Genomic DNA, 16,394 nt, shown 5'->3' with positions numbered 1-16,394 from the left:
GTCCGGGGCGGGGCCAGGTGGGTGAGTCAATGGTCGAGCTGCTCAAAGGTAAGACGCCCGCGGGGTTAGCAGTCCGGTAAGGCTGGGAGGGACCCGGCCTGTGCCCCGGCGGGGTTCGGCGGGCGGGAGCCGACGGCGGGACAGGGTCGCGGCGCAGGTGGGCCCTCCGAGGCGGTGCGGGACGCGGTGCGAAGACTGGCGCCGACGCAGATCCAGGTCCTGGCCCCGCCCCCTCCTGTTGTCCCCCGCGCGCCCCTCGTACTCCCTCCCTCCTCTTCCCGGGTTGTTTCGTGTCTAAGTCTGCTCCGGCTGGGCTGACTTAGCCCAAACTTCCGCTAGCCCCCCTCCGAGGCATCGTGCGTTTCACAGACGAGAACTTTGAGGCAGAGCAGGTGCCGCGCGGATGCAGACGCAGGGGCTCTGCCCGGGTTGCCGTCCCGTTCAGAACAGCGGGGAACCCCAAGAGTTAATAAGCCAAAAGTCAGTCAAGCGGGTCGTCACCCTCCATAGTCGCCAGTTAGAGGAGAGGCACTGGCTGCTTTCACTTTTCTCGGACCCTGGCACGGGGCCACCCTGAGAATTCCCTGTGGCCGCCGCGGCCGCGCTGGCCGGGACTTCCCCAGGGCGCGGCGGGAGTGAGGCGGGAGAAGGACCACCACCCCGTACGAGGCAGCCAACCAGCGGGCAGGAACGCCCGTGAGCCTCCGTCGGGGTGGGGGCCGGGCTGGCTGCCGCGGGGCTGCAAACTGGGAAGCTTTGTTTCGGAGTCTGCGCGGGTTCCAGGGAGAGCTAGGAAGTGCAGGGTCGGCGTGCGTCAGCCTCCACAGTAAACATCCTTTGATGGTCTCCTGTGGCAGTTTTGTTTAAAAACAGATTTTATTTATTTATTTTTAGAAAGAGGGGAAGGAGGTTCAGAAAGAGAGGGACTGGGGACTTGGCCCAACCCGCACCCCAGGCATGTGCCCTGTCCAGCAGTCTAGCCGGGGACGTTTCTTTTTGCAGGTTGGCATGCAACCCACGGAGCCACACCCGACAGGGCTCTGGTGGCAGTCGTTTGTGAACTCCTTTAATGCAGTGACAGACCATTCCTTAAACCAACACCAGGCCTGGGAGTGAAGGGGAAGAGGGACACAGGGCAGTAGCTGGGGCCCAGCAGGTCCCTGCCCACAGGGAACCCAGAGTCTGCTCTCTGTTAATAGAGGGAAGCCAGGGGCTTATGGCTGGTCAGGAGGGCTTCCTGGAGGAGGCGACCATTGACCTGGAAGATGCGGTTGGATAAGTGATAGGCAGGGAAAGATGTCTAGCTTTGAGGCCCCACAGAGACTGGGGGACTGTGTGTGACCGGAGGTGACTCATATGTAAGGTGGGGGGGTGGAAATGCCCATGGAGTCATTCAAATGCAGCCTCACCGAGATTTTTAAAAAGATTTTAGAGAGAAGGAGGGAAGGGAGAAAGAGAGGGAGAGAAGCATCAGTGTGCAAGAGAAACATCGATCAGTTGCCTCTCACTTGCCCCCAACCGGGGGCCTGGTCTTCCACCAAGGCCTGTGCGCTGATGGGAATCGAACTGGTGACTCTTCAGTTTGCAGCCCGCGCTCAACCCACTGAGCCACACCAGCCAGGGCTCGTGGAGAGCTTTTAAGGTCGGGACACTTGCTCGACTAAGCATCCTGTGATGTATGGCATCTCCGCAGCAGGCTGGCTCCAGGCCCAGCTGGTCCTGGGCTCACCCACAAGGGTGGCTTAAAGAGAGGACAGCAAGAGCTCAGGCCACCTGGGAGGTGCCTGATGCGGGTACCTTTCATGCCATCCCATCCCCTGAGGGTGCCTTCTTCTCCCTGGTCTGGGAGGCACGGAGGCAGCAGGAGGGTGGGAAAGAGGCTCCGGAGGAGTCGGACCCAGTTTCTGAGCAGGTTACTTTCCCTCGTGGGCACTCAGCCTCCTGACCCATAAAGTGACCCTGGCAGCTGTCCTTTCCCAGGGTGGTCATGGTCACTCCCACCAGTAATAGCCAGTCAGACCCTAACAGCACGCTGGGCTGCCTCATCCCTCGCTCACTCACGTCAGCCTCGTGAGGCAAGAACTGTTACTGTCCCCTTTTGCAGCTGAGGACACCGAGGCAGGCAGGTCACACGGCCAGGGAGTGGGGAGCCAGGCAGGTGTGCTGCAGCTGCAGCATCCCCACCTCCCGGGGCACTGCCCCAGGGCCCTGCAGTCAGTCTCCAGGGAGACGCCCCAGGCCTTCCGGCGACTGCCCCTCCAGACTGCGTGGGGACCGAAAAGTGATGTTTTCAGATGAACTACTGAACTTTTTTCTCAACCCCTTGATTAAAACTGATTCCCTGGGATGATGTGCCCCTTCCACCTGTGTACCTGGAGGCTTCCTGGGCCTCCTGGGCATTTTGCAAGGATCCCCCAGGCCAGGTGCTGCAGGGCTGGGGACAGCTGAAAAGATGCCATTTTGGGTGGGTAGGGGGTGGTCACCGCAGGTGAGCTTGCTGTCCTCAGTCCTGCCCTGGCTACCCTTACCTGTAGGCTCCTGGGACTTCTGGCAGCAGGATCTGGCCACGGTCCAGGTTTCTGGGTGCCTAGAAGGCGGCAGACCTGGCTCAGGACTCTCCCCAAGTGACTTCTCTGCCTCGTTTTCTCACCTCTCACTTGGGCGTCATACGGAGCGGATTGCCCTGAGGCTCAGAGGGAAAGATGCCTGCGGTGCGCACGTTACCACCTGGCTCCGTGAGCAGGGTCGCCAGCCTCCGTGTGCCTCGATTTCCCCACCTGTCAAATACGGACAATGTTGACAGCTACCCCAGGGTGTGTTATGTGTGTTTGCACTTACTAGCATTGGTCCTGCCCCCCAGTGGTACGGTCCTGGTTCCTAGGAGGCAGTGGGGAATGAGCTCGTTGGTCCCTGTTCCTGCCCAGGCCGGGGGCCAAGCAGTTCTTGCTTCAGTGACCTGGGACAGCGCAGGGCAGCCAGACATTCATTTGCAGTTGGAGCTGGTGACCGTCCACGAGAAGGAACTGGTTTGGCAGGTCAGGAGTCCAGAAACTTCTGGGGAGGCCTCCCCCTCCCCACCTGGTCATGAAATGAAAACAAGCAACAGGGACAATGGCGGGCAGGGCCTGGCGTGTCTGCCACCCACAGCAAAGCCGCAGGTGGCTGGGGCCCGCACAGGCTCTCCCACCCGCTCACCCTAGCTCCCCGACCGGCTCTCAGGTCCACGCAGGGGCTGGCAGCCACCACATCCGAGGGACAGGGGGGCTCTCTGGATGGGGGCACAGGTGGGAGCAGAACCAGGTCCCTGGTCTGGGAGGTACAGAGTGGCCTGACTGTCCCCTGGGACCTGGGCGCCTCTCTCTCTGGCCACGTTGAGGGGAAATGCTTGACTTGGCTGAACTGTAACCGTATCTTCCAGAAGAGAGGCCCCTGAAGGTGGAGGGCAGGTGCATGAGAGTCTTGTGGATCCCACATCAGTCTCCCAGGAGGCCGAGGGGGAGCAGATTTGAATTCAAAGTGAATGATTGAATTGGCTTGAGCCCAAGATAAAAATGGAAACTGCTTATGGGTCATTTACTCCCTGCAGCTGCGTGATCCCGGCGAGAGGGACAACGGTGTGTGCAAAGGCCCTGAGGCACCTTGCGGTGCGTGGCTGGAGCTAGTAGAGGTGGCACGAGACGATTCCAGGGGCAGCAGAGCCAGGCGACAGGGTCTTTCAGGGGTTGGTGGGGGTTGGAATTTTATTCTCCGAACTGCAGGCAGCTGTTGGCACTCAGGTGCCACAGGAGTTGGGGGATTCGGGTCCGGAGTCAGGGGAGAGGTATGTTCTGAGACCTGAGTTTGGGGTGGAGAGCAAGAGATTACTGTGCCTCAGGGAGGAGAGGAGAGGAGAGGGCCCAGGGTCCCCACCCACAGGTCTGGGTGATGGAGGTTACAGAGAGGCCCAAGCTGTCCCCTCCTCAGGGACAAAGCAGCCTGCGGTGGCAGGGAATGGACGAGCGAGGCAGGCCGTGGCCGTGACACCTGGCCTGGAGGCCTTGAGTGCTGGGCGTAGTCATGTGCCCATTCTCTTATCTAACAGACCCCCACCCCACCCCACCCCAGCCACCAAGCTCCCGCTCAGGTACCTGACCAGCCAGGTGACGGCTAAGACTCATGTGGGTCAGAAGTGGCCCCGGCTGTCAGCACACAGGCATAGGTCAGGAAGGACAAACAGACCTGTGGAGCAGGCTGAGGGCGGCGGGGGTGGAGCTGAGGGCAGCCAGAGCTCGGGGGAAGTCCCTCTCCCAGCCCGGGTGGTGCGGCTCCTGGGGGACCACAAGACACTTGTTTTTTTAATCCTTGCCCGAGGTTGTGCTCTTTGATTTTAGAGAGGGGAAAGGGAGGGGGAGAGAGAGGGAGAGAAATGTTGATGTGAGAGACATCGATTGATTGTCTCTCCTGCGCACCCCAACCAGGGATCAAACCCACAACGCAGGCATGTGCCCTGACCAGGAATGGAACCTTCAACCTTTCAGTTTACAGGACAACACTCCAACCACACCGGCCAGGGCAACTGGACACTTAACTGTAGTGAACAGAAAACCCAACTCTGGCCCAAAAGTCAAGGGGGATATATTGGCCTATGCTGCTGAAATGGTCTGGGAGCAGGATGGAGATCAGGTATGGCTTGATCGGGGCTTAGCAATTCCCTGCCTTTGGCGGATCTCCCAGGGGGCAGTAGTTGTCTGCAGCCATTCCAGGCCTCATCTCCCTGTGTAGCTGCGTGGAGAGAGACTGCTCCAGTGGTGCTCTCCTGACACGCTCTTCCTTCCCAGAGGAACCTGGAGGCTTTTCCTGGTCCCTCACAGGCCTCAGTGAACTCCCTCTGGCCAGGGAAATTGCTGTGTGCTGATTGGCTCAACTTGGGTCCTCCATAAACCTTTGAAGAGGGAGATAGGTAATCAGGTGGGCTCTGGGAGGTGGGGTGGGTCAGCACCTGGCAGCTGGAGGGCTGTGCAGGTGAGAGGTGCACACCTGAGTGAACACCTGGGGCCCCCGGGCAGAGCCAGGTGCCCAGGCAAGCCCTGCGTCTTAATGTCAGTGTAACCGCAGGTCAGGGTGGGCAGCCCTAGCAGCTCTTTACAGACCCCCCTGCCCTTTCTGAGGGTCACGGGTCCCTGGGACTTGAGGAAGGCCTCTGCCAAGGTCGCGTAGCACATCCCACCTTGTGTGGACCTTGCTGCTTCCCCCTTGGGTGTTAGCCAAGTGTCTTGCCCGAACTCCTCCGGCTTCTGGCCCTGCCACGTGGCACCTGCCTTCTCGCCAGTGTTGGGAGCCCGGTGGTGTTTGCGAGGACGAGTGGGTGGGGATCTGGGTTAGGGAATTGGTGGCAGCTGAGACACAGGGGTGAAAATACTATTTATGGGGGGTCACTAGGAGACCCTGGAATCCCAGCTCAACAGTGGCCCCCTTCTCAGCCAATTGCAAGAGTTCCTGCCCCTCCGACCCGGATGTGCACCCCCTGCCTCACGTGTGACCCTTGTTTCAGCCCCTTTCTCTCTGGGTCTCGGTGTCTCCTCCCCCCTGGGAATATGGGGCTAGGCCTGGATGGTGGGGGCCCCTCTCCCCACCCTGTACCCAGACAGGAGCCGGCCAGGTAGACACCAGGTAGTGAGCTCTTGCTCTGTGCCCTGCGCACCTACCTCCACCTGGGCACTCATGAAATCTGGAGCCAGTTTGTACGTAGGCATCGATCTGTAACCACGATACTTGGGTAATTGCTCCAAGGGTCTCTGTGTGTCTTGTGCAAAAATATTTCTCCAGCAACAAACCGTTTTGCTGGGGCAGTTGAAACCCCTGTGTTGTATGACAGCCACGTGGCCCGCAGGGGCCTGAGTCTCCGTCCCAGGGAAGGCTCCCCTGGCACCCGCCCGGGGCCACCAGTTGTTGAGGTATGGACTCAGGTGGAGGGTGAGGCGGAGCGGGAGAGAATGGCCTTTTCCTCCGCAGAGTCACAGTGAAAGCTCATTGTCAGGAGAGAATAAAATATGACCCTTGTCGTAAGATGTGAAAAGGAACACGTGTTAAAGATTTTATTTAACTCAGGAGAACCTGGCAGATGTCACCGGTTGAGAAGAGCTACCGAAGGACCTTGGCATTTACACGTCAGGAACGGTGACAGGAAAGAGCAGGTGGGGGCACCCTGAGGGCACTTGCCGGAGGCAGGGCGCAGGAAGGCAGAGAAGCACCTGTAGACTGGGAGGGCGGCGTTGCCAGCTGTTGTCTGCAGCCTGGGGGGGGGGGGCTCTCATCTAGACAATGCATAGCTTCTGTCGGGCACGGGTTTGTCCCACAGTGACAAGAAGGCCCCTGGGGGCACTGGTAGTAAATGGCAGGTAACCAGTGGATGGCCTGAGATTTCAGTAGCAGTTCAGACGACAGCCTTGTGGGAAGTGGGTCCCATTGCGAAGAGGGGAGGGGCCTGGGACAGAGGACGCCTTGGACAGCAGCTTGGAGCCGCGGAAGGCGGGCGTTGATCAGCTAGCTGTAGCAGGCGGCGGTGGGGCGGCAGGTGTGCCCGTGCCGGGTGTGCTGTTTTTCCCTTGCATTTAAGAGCCATTCTGGTTCCAGGCTGGAGGCAGGAGACCCCGTTTCCAGAGGCAGCCCCCGAAGGACTTGCCCTGTGGCTTTGGGCGAGCCCCTTCCCCTCTCCGTGCCTCAGTTTCCCCACTGTCCAGTGACAGTTGGCGGCACAGGACATTCCCTGGGATCCTCCCTGGCTCCACCATTTGTGATTCTGATCATTCACGGGAAGGAGAAATCTGAGTGTTTAAGAGGCACATGTACCAGAGAAACAGAACTCACGGGGTATTTCCATACAGTTGTCCCTCGGTGACCATGGGGACTCGTCCCCTGACCCCCACAGACCCCAGACCACCCGAATGCCCCTGTCCCGTGGATGAAATGGCGCAGATGTGCGCCCTGCCGTGTATGTGAATCATCTCTAGGTCACTTGTGATACCTGGTACAACGTAAACGTTATGAGACTCCCAGCAACGTAGCCTTAAGAAAACACTCTGGGACTTCCGCCAAGATGGAGGCATAGGTGGAAACACTGTGCCTTCTCCCACAACCAAGTTGGAATACAACAAAGGTTTGGAGAACAAAGACACAGCCAAAGAACAGAAAATTGAATTATACGGAAGTCCGACTACATCTAACCGTTCAACGGGGACGGTAAGAGGGGCGGAGCCAGCAGCGGAGCAGGGTCGGGCAGGACAGATCCCCCGACCTAGGCGCGCAAGTAGCCCGGACACAGTCAGGGTGCGGGGCAGACTGACCGCGGTCGCACATTCTCGCACAGTGAGACGGACCACGCAGGCCCCAGGGGGCGAACCCAGTGGTGGAGGGCTGACGGCGGTGGCACACTCGCGTGCAGTGGGACCAAAGCACGGGCCCTGGTGACGGTGGCACCTGTGGCGTCGGTGGCGGGAGGGAGCAGACGAGACGCCATTGCTCCTCTTTGACCCCGCCCCCATATACAGTGTCACAACCCAGGGACTGAGTTGCCCTGCTCTGGTGAACACCTAGGGCTCCGATCCTGATACGTAACAGGCACAAACAGCCCAAAAGATGACTCAAGAAGAACTCAAAGCCCTAGAGTTGATAACTCTAAGTGACTGAGAGATTGCCAGCCTCTCAGAAGCACAGTTCAAGACACCGTTTCTCAGGATGCTCACAGAACTGGTTGATTATAGTCACAAATTAGAGGAACATATGAAGGCTAAACTAATTGAAATGAAGGGAAATGCACAGGAAACCAATAGTGATGGAAAGGAAACTGGGACTCAAATCAATGGAATGGACCAGAAGGAAGAACAAAACATCCAACCAGAAAAGAATGAAGAAATGAGAATTCAAAAAAATGAGGAGAGGCTCAGGAACCTCCAGGACATCTTTAAACGTTCCAACATCTGGATTATAGGGGTACCAGAAGGGGGAAAGAAACAGCCACGAGTGGAACACTTATTTGAACAAATAATAAAGGAGAACTTCCCCAATCTGGCAAAGGAAATAGACTTCCAGGAAATCCAGGAAGCTCAGAGAGTCCCAAAGAAGTTGGACCCAAGAAGGAACACACCAAGGCACATCATAATTACATTAGCCAAGATTAAAATGAAGGAGAGAATCCTAGAAGCAGCAAGAGATAAGGGGACAGTCACCTACAAAGGAGTACCCATCAGACTGTCAGCGGATTTCTCAAAAGAGACCTTACAGGCAAGAAGGGGCTGGAAAGAAGTATTCCAAGTCATGAAATCCAAAGACCTACAGCCAAGATTGCTTTATCCAGCAAAACTTTCATTTAGAATGGAAGGACAGATAAAGTGCTTCTCAGATAAGGTCAAGTTCAAGGAGTTCATCATCACCAAGCCCTTATTATATGAAATGCTAAAGGGACTTATATAAGAAAAAGAAGATGAAAAATATGAACAGTGAAAGGACAGCAAACTCACAGTTATTAACAACCACACCTAAAACAAAAGCAAACCAAGAGGACAGCTAGATCAGGAGTGGAACCATAGAAATGAAGAACACATGGAGGGTTAGCAACAGGGGAGTGGGAGGAGGAGAAGGGGGGAGAAGGCACAGAAAATAGCATAGATGGTAGGTAGTAAATAGATAGGGGGGAGGGCAAGAAGAGTGAGAGAAATATAGAATCTAAAGAACTTGAGACACGTGGTTATAAATTAAGGGGGGGGAGAATGGTGGGGGAGGGAGTGTGCGGGTGGAGGGGAATGAAGGGGGGAATAGAACAACTGTAATGGTAAAATCAATAAAAAATATATAAAAATATATTTTTTAAAAAAGAAAACAGTCTGGGTCTGGGGTCGGTGGAGTGGGTGCAGAACGTGCTGGAACAGAAGGCAGACCGAGTAAATGCACGTAGGGTTAGTTCACGTCGCTGCAGGGCGGCGGGTCTGAGGTCTGTGGGGCAGGCTGCTGGCTGGAAGCCTGGGCTGGGGCTCAACATTGTAGCCCGGAGGCAGATCACTTCCCCAGAAACCTCGGATTCCTTCCCCAACAGCTTTGCCTGATGAGAGGAGGCCCACCCACGTTCTGTGGGGCACCTGCTTTACTGAACAAGTCCACTGGCTGTGGGTGTTTGTCACATCCGTAAACACCTTCACACTACACTTGGACTGTGTGTGACCGCCAGCCACGCAGCCACATAAACACCCATCACAAGGCAGGCGGGACCCGCTGCACCCAGGTGGGGAAATGCACGGCTCCCATGGGTGCCTTCCAGCCACCCAGCGCCGCTTGGGGCTCCTGGGGCTGGAGGAGACAGATCAATGGTGCGGGCCCATGGGAACCGGGAGCCCCCAGGCCCCTCAGCAGGAGCGCCAGCCCCACCACTGACCACTCGCAGCAGGGGGTGGGGAGAGGCCACAGCACTCTGGTCCAAGGGCACCCGAGCCAATGGGCAGGCTGTGTTTTACTCGACTACAAGGCTTTGGAGGGATGGAGGCTCTCAGGGCTCCCCTTCCTGGCAGATTCCCTCCCCCAACAAGCTGCTGTTGCCCTTGTGGGGGACACAGACCCAAGGGTGCAAACTCGAAAACAAGTACTGGGGTCTGCACCCTGTCTGATTGAAGCGAGGCCTCCTGGTTTCAGAGGCTCTGAGCTCTGAGCAAGCGGTGCCCCCCCCCCCCAGGACCTCAGGGGCTGCAGCTGTGCCCTAGGGCACAGGGGGCAAGGGACTCCTGCGAGGCCCTCAAGCAAAAACGCTCTAGACATGTCCCCTATGCCCCTGTCCCATGGGGGTGCGGTCCCCTGGGAGGTACCCTTGCACTTTCAGGCAGGGCCACCTGGTGCCCCCAGAGAATTTCATCCCAGCTGTCTGCCTGGCTTGGGACAGGGTTAGCCTTCTGGGCTGGCCCACAGAAGGGCCCCCAGGACCCTTGGAGGCCTGGGGGATGGGCGGGAGTGGGGATAGGTGGCCTCCTTTCTGTATCAGACTTTGGGGACCCCTTCCTGCCTGTTGGGGGGGGTATAAGTGGAATGATGGTGGCAGTGAGTCCCCCACAGGACTGCCCCCCACCCCACCAGGCCAGCCCAACCCTGGCCACCCCACAGTGGGCGGCCCGGCTGGTCGGATGGCCCATCGACAAACGACAGAGTTCGCAGGTCCCCAGGCCTCCCGGCCAGTGCTCAGCACTCCTGCAGACCGGCCACCTCGGCTGTGTCCAGAGCCGTGGGTGTAGGTGATTGAGTTTCTGTTCTCACTTTCCCTGCATGTCGGGAGGGGCTCCTGGCCAGGTGGGAGTACTGGTCTCAGGTCTGGGGGTCACCCCCAGCACCCTCCCAGCTCCCTAGTGAGCTGCCCCGAAACCTGGGGAAGCTGGACGTGGGAGGCAGAGGTGGGGTCCTGGGGTGGAGCCCTGAGGGCAGTGCTGGGCTCCCCTGCCCAGTGCTCGCTGCCCACATCCTGCCAGGGAGCAAACCTAATCCTGTGTGGGCAATGGGCCCGGCCAGCTGGCTGGCTGCTCCCATCTGCCTCCCTGCCCTCCAGGGTCAGGTGCCCTCGGAAGAACACGGACGCAGGCCCGGGGGTGCTGTGGCATGGAAGTGGGGGTGTGGGGGGCTGATGTGGAGGTGTCTGCACAGCAGTGGGGAGGAGTCTCACAGCAGGGAGCCTGCCCAGAGCTGCAGGCAGGGAGGAGCCAGGGCACGTGTGTGCACATGCGTGTCAGTGTGTGCACGTGCTTGCGAGAGTAGTGTGTAGAAGGGTGTGCACCTGACTCCTGAGACCTTGCCTGCCTGTCTCCCCAGGGCCTTCCTCTCTGGAGTCTTCACCCCTCCCCCCACCCCCTCCCTGTCCTGGGCTCCCCCCTCCTTTCCTGCCCAGGTCCTTCACAGCGCGGCCCTGGCAGCCTTCTAGGACTTGGGGGCAAGTCAGGGAGAGGGCAGGGCAGGGCTCTGCTCTGCCTTGGCCCAGAGAGAACAAGACTCCAGGCAAGGCCACACAGCCGTGGGTGACAGCGGAGTCCTGCTGAGGGCTGGGCAGGGAGGGCGGGGCTGGCAGGAGATCGGGAGGCTGGTTGAAAGTGACACACGGTTGAAAGTGTCACTGTGGCCATGGCTCTGAGACAGGGGAGCACTGTCGAAACCCGGGTCTGCCTGTGCCAAGGTCAGAGACTGGAAGGAGACGGAGACACGGGAGGTGTGCCGGAGGGTGGGGGCTGTGCGACCTTCTGCCCGTGTCCACACCTCCCCGGCTACTGTTGGGGCCATTTCTGTAGTGCCACCCAGAACGTTCCAGCCCAGGGCTTTCGGGGCCGTCCCCTGGGTGTCTGTTCGAGAGCGGAGTTGTGAAGGGTTTTTTTCATTTTTACTTTGTTATTTTTTGTAAAGATTTTGTTTAATTGTTTTTACAAAGAGGGGAAGGGAAGGAGAAAGAGAGGAAGAAGAACATCAATGTGTGGTTGCCTCTACTGCGTCCCCTGCTGGGATCTGGCCTGCAACCCAGGCATGTGCCCTGACTGGGAATCGAACTGCGACCCTTTGGTTCACAGGCCCGTGGTCAATCCGCTGAGCCACACCAGCCAGGGCTTAAACAGGTATTTTACAAAGCGTATGCCGATGTGGAAGCAGTGTCCCCAGCGCAGGGTAGCGCCTGGCTTTAGTTACGGTTACTGTACTGCCACGAGCAGTTCTGAGTGATCTCTGCTGGCCTCAGTGACCTGCTCTGTAAAATGGGCACAGGAGGGAGTGTGGGTGGCTCTGAGGGAGGTGGCGAGGCAGGCGTGCTGGTGTCCCAGAGGTCCATGGTCCCTGTGAGTGCTGTTCCCACCCCCACTGCCTTCTGCCCAGCTCTCCAGAGATGCCGGGCTGCCTGGTGAGAGGGAGCCCCGCCCAGGGGACTTGTGTGAAATGCCCCTGGGATTCATGTGCTTCCCCCTCAGGGCCTCAGAAGGACCCCATGCCCGGATCCCTAAGAGCTGACCCCAAGACGGTGAGCCCAGGCCACCCTGCCCCCCAGCAGAGCATGTCCCAGCTGGACCCAGAGGAGCTGGCCGAAATAGGTACAAGTGTGTTCTTCGTCCCTGGTATCTCTCTGTGTCCTGTCCCCTTCTCACAGGGCCCGCTGTCCTCAACTCATTTTGTCTCCAAAGACATGGTCCTGACGAAGGTCATATTGCCAGGTTCCGGGTGGACAGAGTGTTGGAGGGATGCCGGTGGGCCCAGGTCACCGGGGGGTGGGGGGTGGGGTCTGCCCCCCCTGAACTTTGTAGTTCCCACTCTTTTCCCAGCTGAAACCATTCTCACAAGATCCTCGGTTTGTTTGTGGGCAGGACCCCCACCTTCTAAAATGCAGCTTCTGAGGACAGCACATTCTTCCTACCCGCTGGCTCAGGGACCCGGGGTCTGCCCTGACCCCTGCCCCGCCCCCACGGCGCCCTGCCAGTGCCAACGTCTTTTGGGAAGGGCCTGAGGCAGACTTCGGTTGTGGGACCTTGGGGAGGCCATTGCCCTTCTCTGAGCCTCAGTGTCCACGCCTGTGGGTCTGAAGGACACTCCCCAGCCCTCAGGTCTCATGTTTTTTCTTCCACAGTGCTGTGCACAGTAGGTGCACAGCGGAGGGGGGTGCATAGTGGGTACACAGGAGAGGCAGGTACACAGTGTGTACATAGCAAAGGTGGGTGCATAGTGGGTACCCACTGAGTGGGTGCATAGTGTGTACACAGCAGAGGTGGGCACATTGCGGTGCATGGTAAAGGTGGGTGCGCAGCTGAGGCACGGTGACTGTCCTGTAAGAAGACCCTCCCTCAATCTCCTCCCCGGAGAATCCAGCCGACTTCTCAACCTTGTCTGCGACAGAGCTGCGGAGAGATGAGGAGCAGGAGGCGGCCGTGCCGGGCGCGGTGCGAAGGCCCTCAGCGGTGTCCACGGCTGGCCAGGACCCTGCGCTGAGCACCGGCCACCCCTTCTACGACGTGGCCAGACACGGCATTCTGCAGGTGGCAGGTGAGTCCCAGCGGGGTGGCCCCCGGGAGCCCCAACAGTACCGGCCTTGTTGTGGGCCCTGTGGCACGGGGCGGGCGCCTCGGGGCCGCTTGCCTGTGGTGTGGCTGTGCCCCTGGAGCGAAAACCAGGTCAGGAACTAGCGTGCCCGCCAGTGTTTTGAGAGAGAAATGACCTACCCCCACGAGCATTGCCCAGGTGCTCTGGGAAGCCACCAGGCAGCATCCTGCCGCTCTTCAGAGTAGAGGCCGGAACGAAGCAGGTGGCTTTATGAACCAAAGACACTGTCGTGCCACATGGCAGCAGACAGAAGCAACAGGCCCTGCCACACTGAGAGGACAAGCGCCCCACACTTAGCAGGCAGCGGGGGGAGCGGCACAGTTTAATTAGGCCTGAGGGGCGGGGGCCGCTGGAGGGTGTATGGTGGGCTGTCCCGAGAAGCAGGCCCGGTAGGAGATACAGAAGTACAGGTGAGAGGAGGTTTGGGGGAGCCCTGGCTCAGAGGCTGGGAAGCCCTGTGACCCTGGGTCTGCGAGCTGGAGCCCCAGGGGAGCCGATGGTCCCAGTGGGAGTCCAGGGCCTGAGACCCAGGAGCACCGACGCCCACCAGTGTGCCGGGGCGGGAGAGATGGCTACCCCAGCTGCCGTGGGGAGCACGCTTACCCATCCTCCCCACTTTGGGGCCGCCCCACATGGGGTTGATGCCCACTGAGCTGGGAAGGAGCATCTTCTTAGTCTCCCCTCCCAAACGGCGGTCTCCTCCGGACACACCTCACAGACACTCACAGGCGTAGTGCTTCACCAGCTACCTGGGCATTGCTGAACCCAGTCAAGGCAACGTCATAGGCACCTTGGCACCCTCACCTCTGGTCCCCTGGCTGCTGGTTCACTCCGTCTCTAAGGAGTTGGGACTTGGTGAGCCTGGACACCAGGGTGCAGAGGGGCTGCCCAGATGGTGGTGGCCCGTCCATGCCCCTGACTCTGTGGCAGAGGTCCCCCCAACCTCCCCTCCATGTTTGTCCCCGGGCTGGACCTGTGTGGTATCCTTTACAATAAACTATCATCATAAATGTGGCCCTTTGCGGAGTTCTGTGGGTTCTTCTAGTGAGTTATTGACCCTGAGGGGTAGTGGGAACCTCACATTTGTAGCCAGAGGGTAGCAGTGGGTGGCCTGGGGACCCCAGTCCTGCCCCTGGGGTCTGAGTGAGGGCTCTCAGGTTGGGGAGGGTGCCCTCGCCCTTGCGGTTTGGCCCAACCCCAGGTGGGAGTCACCGCAGACATAGGTGTGGCTGTCAGCGGTCCCCCAGCGGTTCTCGGGGGCTGTGGGGCTGGGCAGAGACCTGGCACCACCATCCTGTTCCCGGGCCGTGTTTGTTCATTCTCCCCAGAGCTGCGTGCACAGGGGCCTCAGCCGACACTGGTGGACCTCTGTCAGCCGAATTGCTTCATGTGTCCCCCAGACCTCCCCTGTGGTCTGATTTCAGGAATAATGGTAGTGGCCACTGGCGTTCTGACCATTCACAACTTCAGAAGCAAAGTTGTCTTTTCCCGTCTGTGCCGGTGAGCACAGATGCAGGTCAGCCGAGGAGCCCTGGCCCCAAGACGGTGGGCCGCGGTTGGAAAACCAGTCTGTGCTCCCAGACTCCCAGACACAGCCACCCAAGTGTTCGTGTGGGACACCCACACATGGCAGGGGAGGGAAGGAGTGCGCAGCCCCCAGGCAGCCTCTCAGCGGGCACTTTGCACACAAACGGGAGGCAGGGCCGGGACTCTTGAGGCCGTGAAACGGAGAGGCGGCCGAGCCAGGAGCTGAAACAGCTGGAATTGCATGTGGCAGGGTGGCGGCCAGGCTCCCAGGAAGATGGGGACATGCCTCAAATAGCGGGCAGCAGGGTCGGGGCCGTCAGGGCACACGTGTGTGTGGGTGTGTGCACACATGGTGCATCTCCGATCGTCACCTTTCCCCAGAGGGGGTGGGGTGGGCATGAGAACACTTTGTCACCACCCTGTCTCACTGAGAGTGAACAACTGAAAGCAGACACAGATGTTTCTTTACAGTGGCCCTGAGCAGAGCACCAGCCTGGGTTGTGGGTTCGGTCCCTGGTCAGGGCGGGTACAAGAGGCTCCCGGTCGATGCTTCTCTTGGTGTTTCTGTCCCTCTATTTCTCTCTCCCTTCCCCTAGCTCTAAAAATTAAATAAACAGGTTCTTTATAACGAACATGAGTTCAAAGTTGTGCACATTTCTTGGAGGGCACCCCTGTTTTCTTCAGGTTCTGGTATCTTTCTATAATCAGCCCTTCCACCAACCAGGAAATGATTGTTGGACGTGATTGGACGTGATCATTAGAGCCTCAGACACACGTGGCAGCCTGCGTTCTGGGTCACGGGTCACTGGAGCCGGGGGTGGCGCTCCAGGAGGACCCTCCGCTGTCCCACGTGGGGCGAGCACCAATGTGTCCAGACTACGACAGGGTGACCTGGGCCATGATGGGGGCCAGGACCAAGCCACCACACTTCTGAGGGGGCTCCTGTACCGTGTAGGGGGGTCACATCCGGAAAACTGTCCCCCGGGCCACCCCTGCTTTCTCCGGAGCCCAGAGTCCTGGGGGCCCTGTGGGGGTGGGGCTTTAGTTTTGTGGGCGGAGGCAGCAGGCAGAGTGGCAGACGCTGGTTTGGAAGCCCGACATGTCTAGGTTTCGATGGCTGTGTGGCTTTGCACCGGTGACAACCCCTGCGCCGGGCTTTCCCTTTGTAAAGTGGGGGTGGGGTGTGCGGCATTCAGGCTGGTGGAGCAGGTGAACTTGGCTACTGTGCCCCGACCGTCAGGTGGCAGGTCCCTGTCCGGCAGGTGCCGCCTTCGCTGTGGGCCGGCTGCCCGCACCTCTCTGAACAAGCAGGCCGGCCCGGAGGCTCCTCCACTCGTTAACGCCCGAGGGCATCCTGAGAGCCGCAGGCGGGGCGACGGTCTCCGGCTGAGACCCGTGCTCTTGTCTTCTTGCAGGGGAGGACTGCCACGGGAGACGCATCGTCTCGTTCAGCTGCTGCCGGATGCCGCCTTCCCACGAGCTCAACCACAGGCGCCTGCTGGAGTAAGTCCCGCCCTGCGACCGCCCCCCCGCCCCGCCCCGGGCACGCCCCCCACCCTGTGCGCACGCCCCTCCTTCACGCTGCACAGGATCTCGTTCCGGGTCAAAGGCTAACGTACATAGATGGGGTCTCGGATCCCGAGGCGCATGTCACATCAACTGCCCGTCGCCAAACCCGCCTGCAGGACAGCGGCCCCGTCGGCCCAGGGAGGTTTGAGAGCCCATCTTGAGTTCTGGCCCTACGCCTCGGGGCCCTGTTGGGCTTCCCTCTTTCTCGAAGCCTGCCCCGCCGCTGCCCC

The 16,394-nt window shown here is 59.4% G+C and overlaps 1 protein-coding gene across 1 annotated transcript in view; it reads left to right on the top strand.

Annotated features, from left to right (window-relative positions):
• Positions 1-21: 21 nt before the first annotated feature.
• The window catches only part of ARHGAP8 (Rho GTPase activating protein 8), a 31,482-nt gene continuing 15,109 nt past the window's right edge, over positions 22-16,394 (top strand). Inside the window, exons 1-4 of the mRNA XM_037049696.1 lie at positions 22-48; positions 11,949-12,068; positions 12,865-13,011; positions 16,011-16,098. Of these exons, the coding sequence (XP_036905591.1) occupies positions 30-48; positions 11,949-12,068; positions 12,865-13,011; positions 16,011-16,098 (374 nt within the window). The 5' untranslated portion in view covers positions 22-29. The remainder of the gene's footprint in view (positions 49-11,948; positions 12,069-12,864; positions 13,012-16,010; positions 16,099-16,394) is intronic.

The sequence above is a fragment of the Sturnira hondurensis genome, unplaced genomic scaffold (genome assembly GCF_014824575.4).
Source record: "Sturnira hondurensis isolate 20B ecotype Veracruz unplaced genomic scaffold, ASM1482457v3 Scaffold0000780, whole genome shotgun sequence".
NCBI classification, from domain to species: Eukaryota; Metazoa; Chordata; class Mammalia; order Chiroptera; family Phyllostomidae; genus Sturnira; species Sturnira hondurensis.
This window is presented reverse-complemented; position numbering and strand designations above follow the sequence as displayed.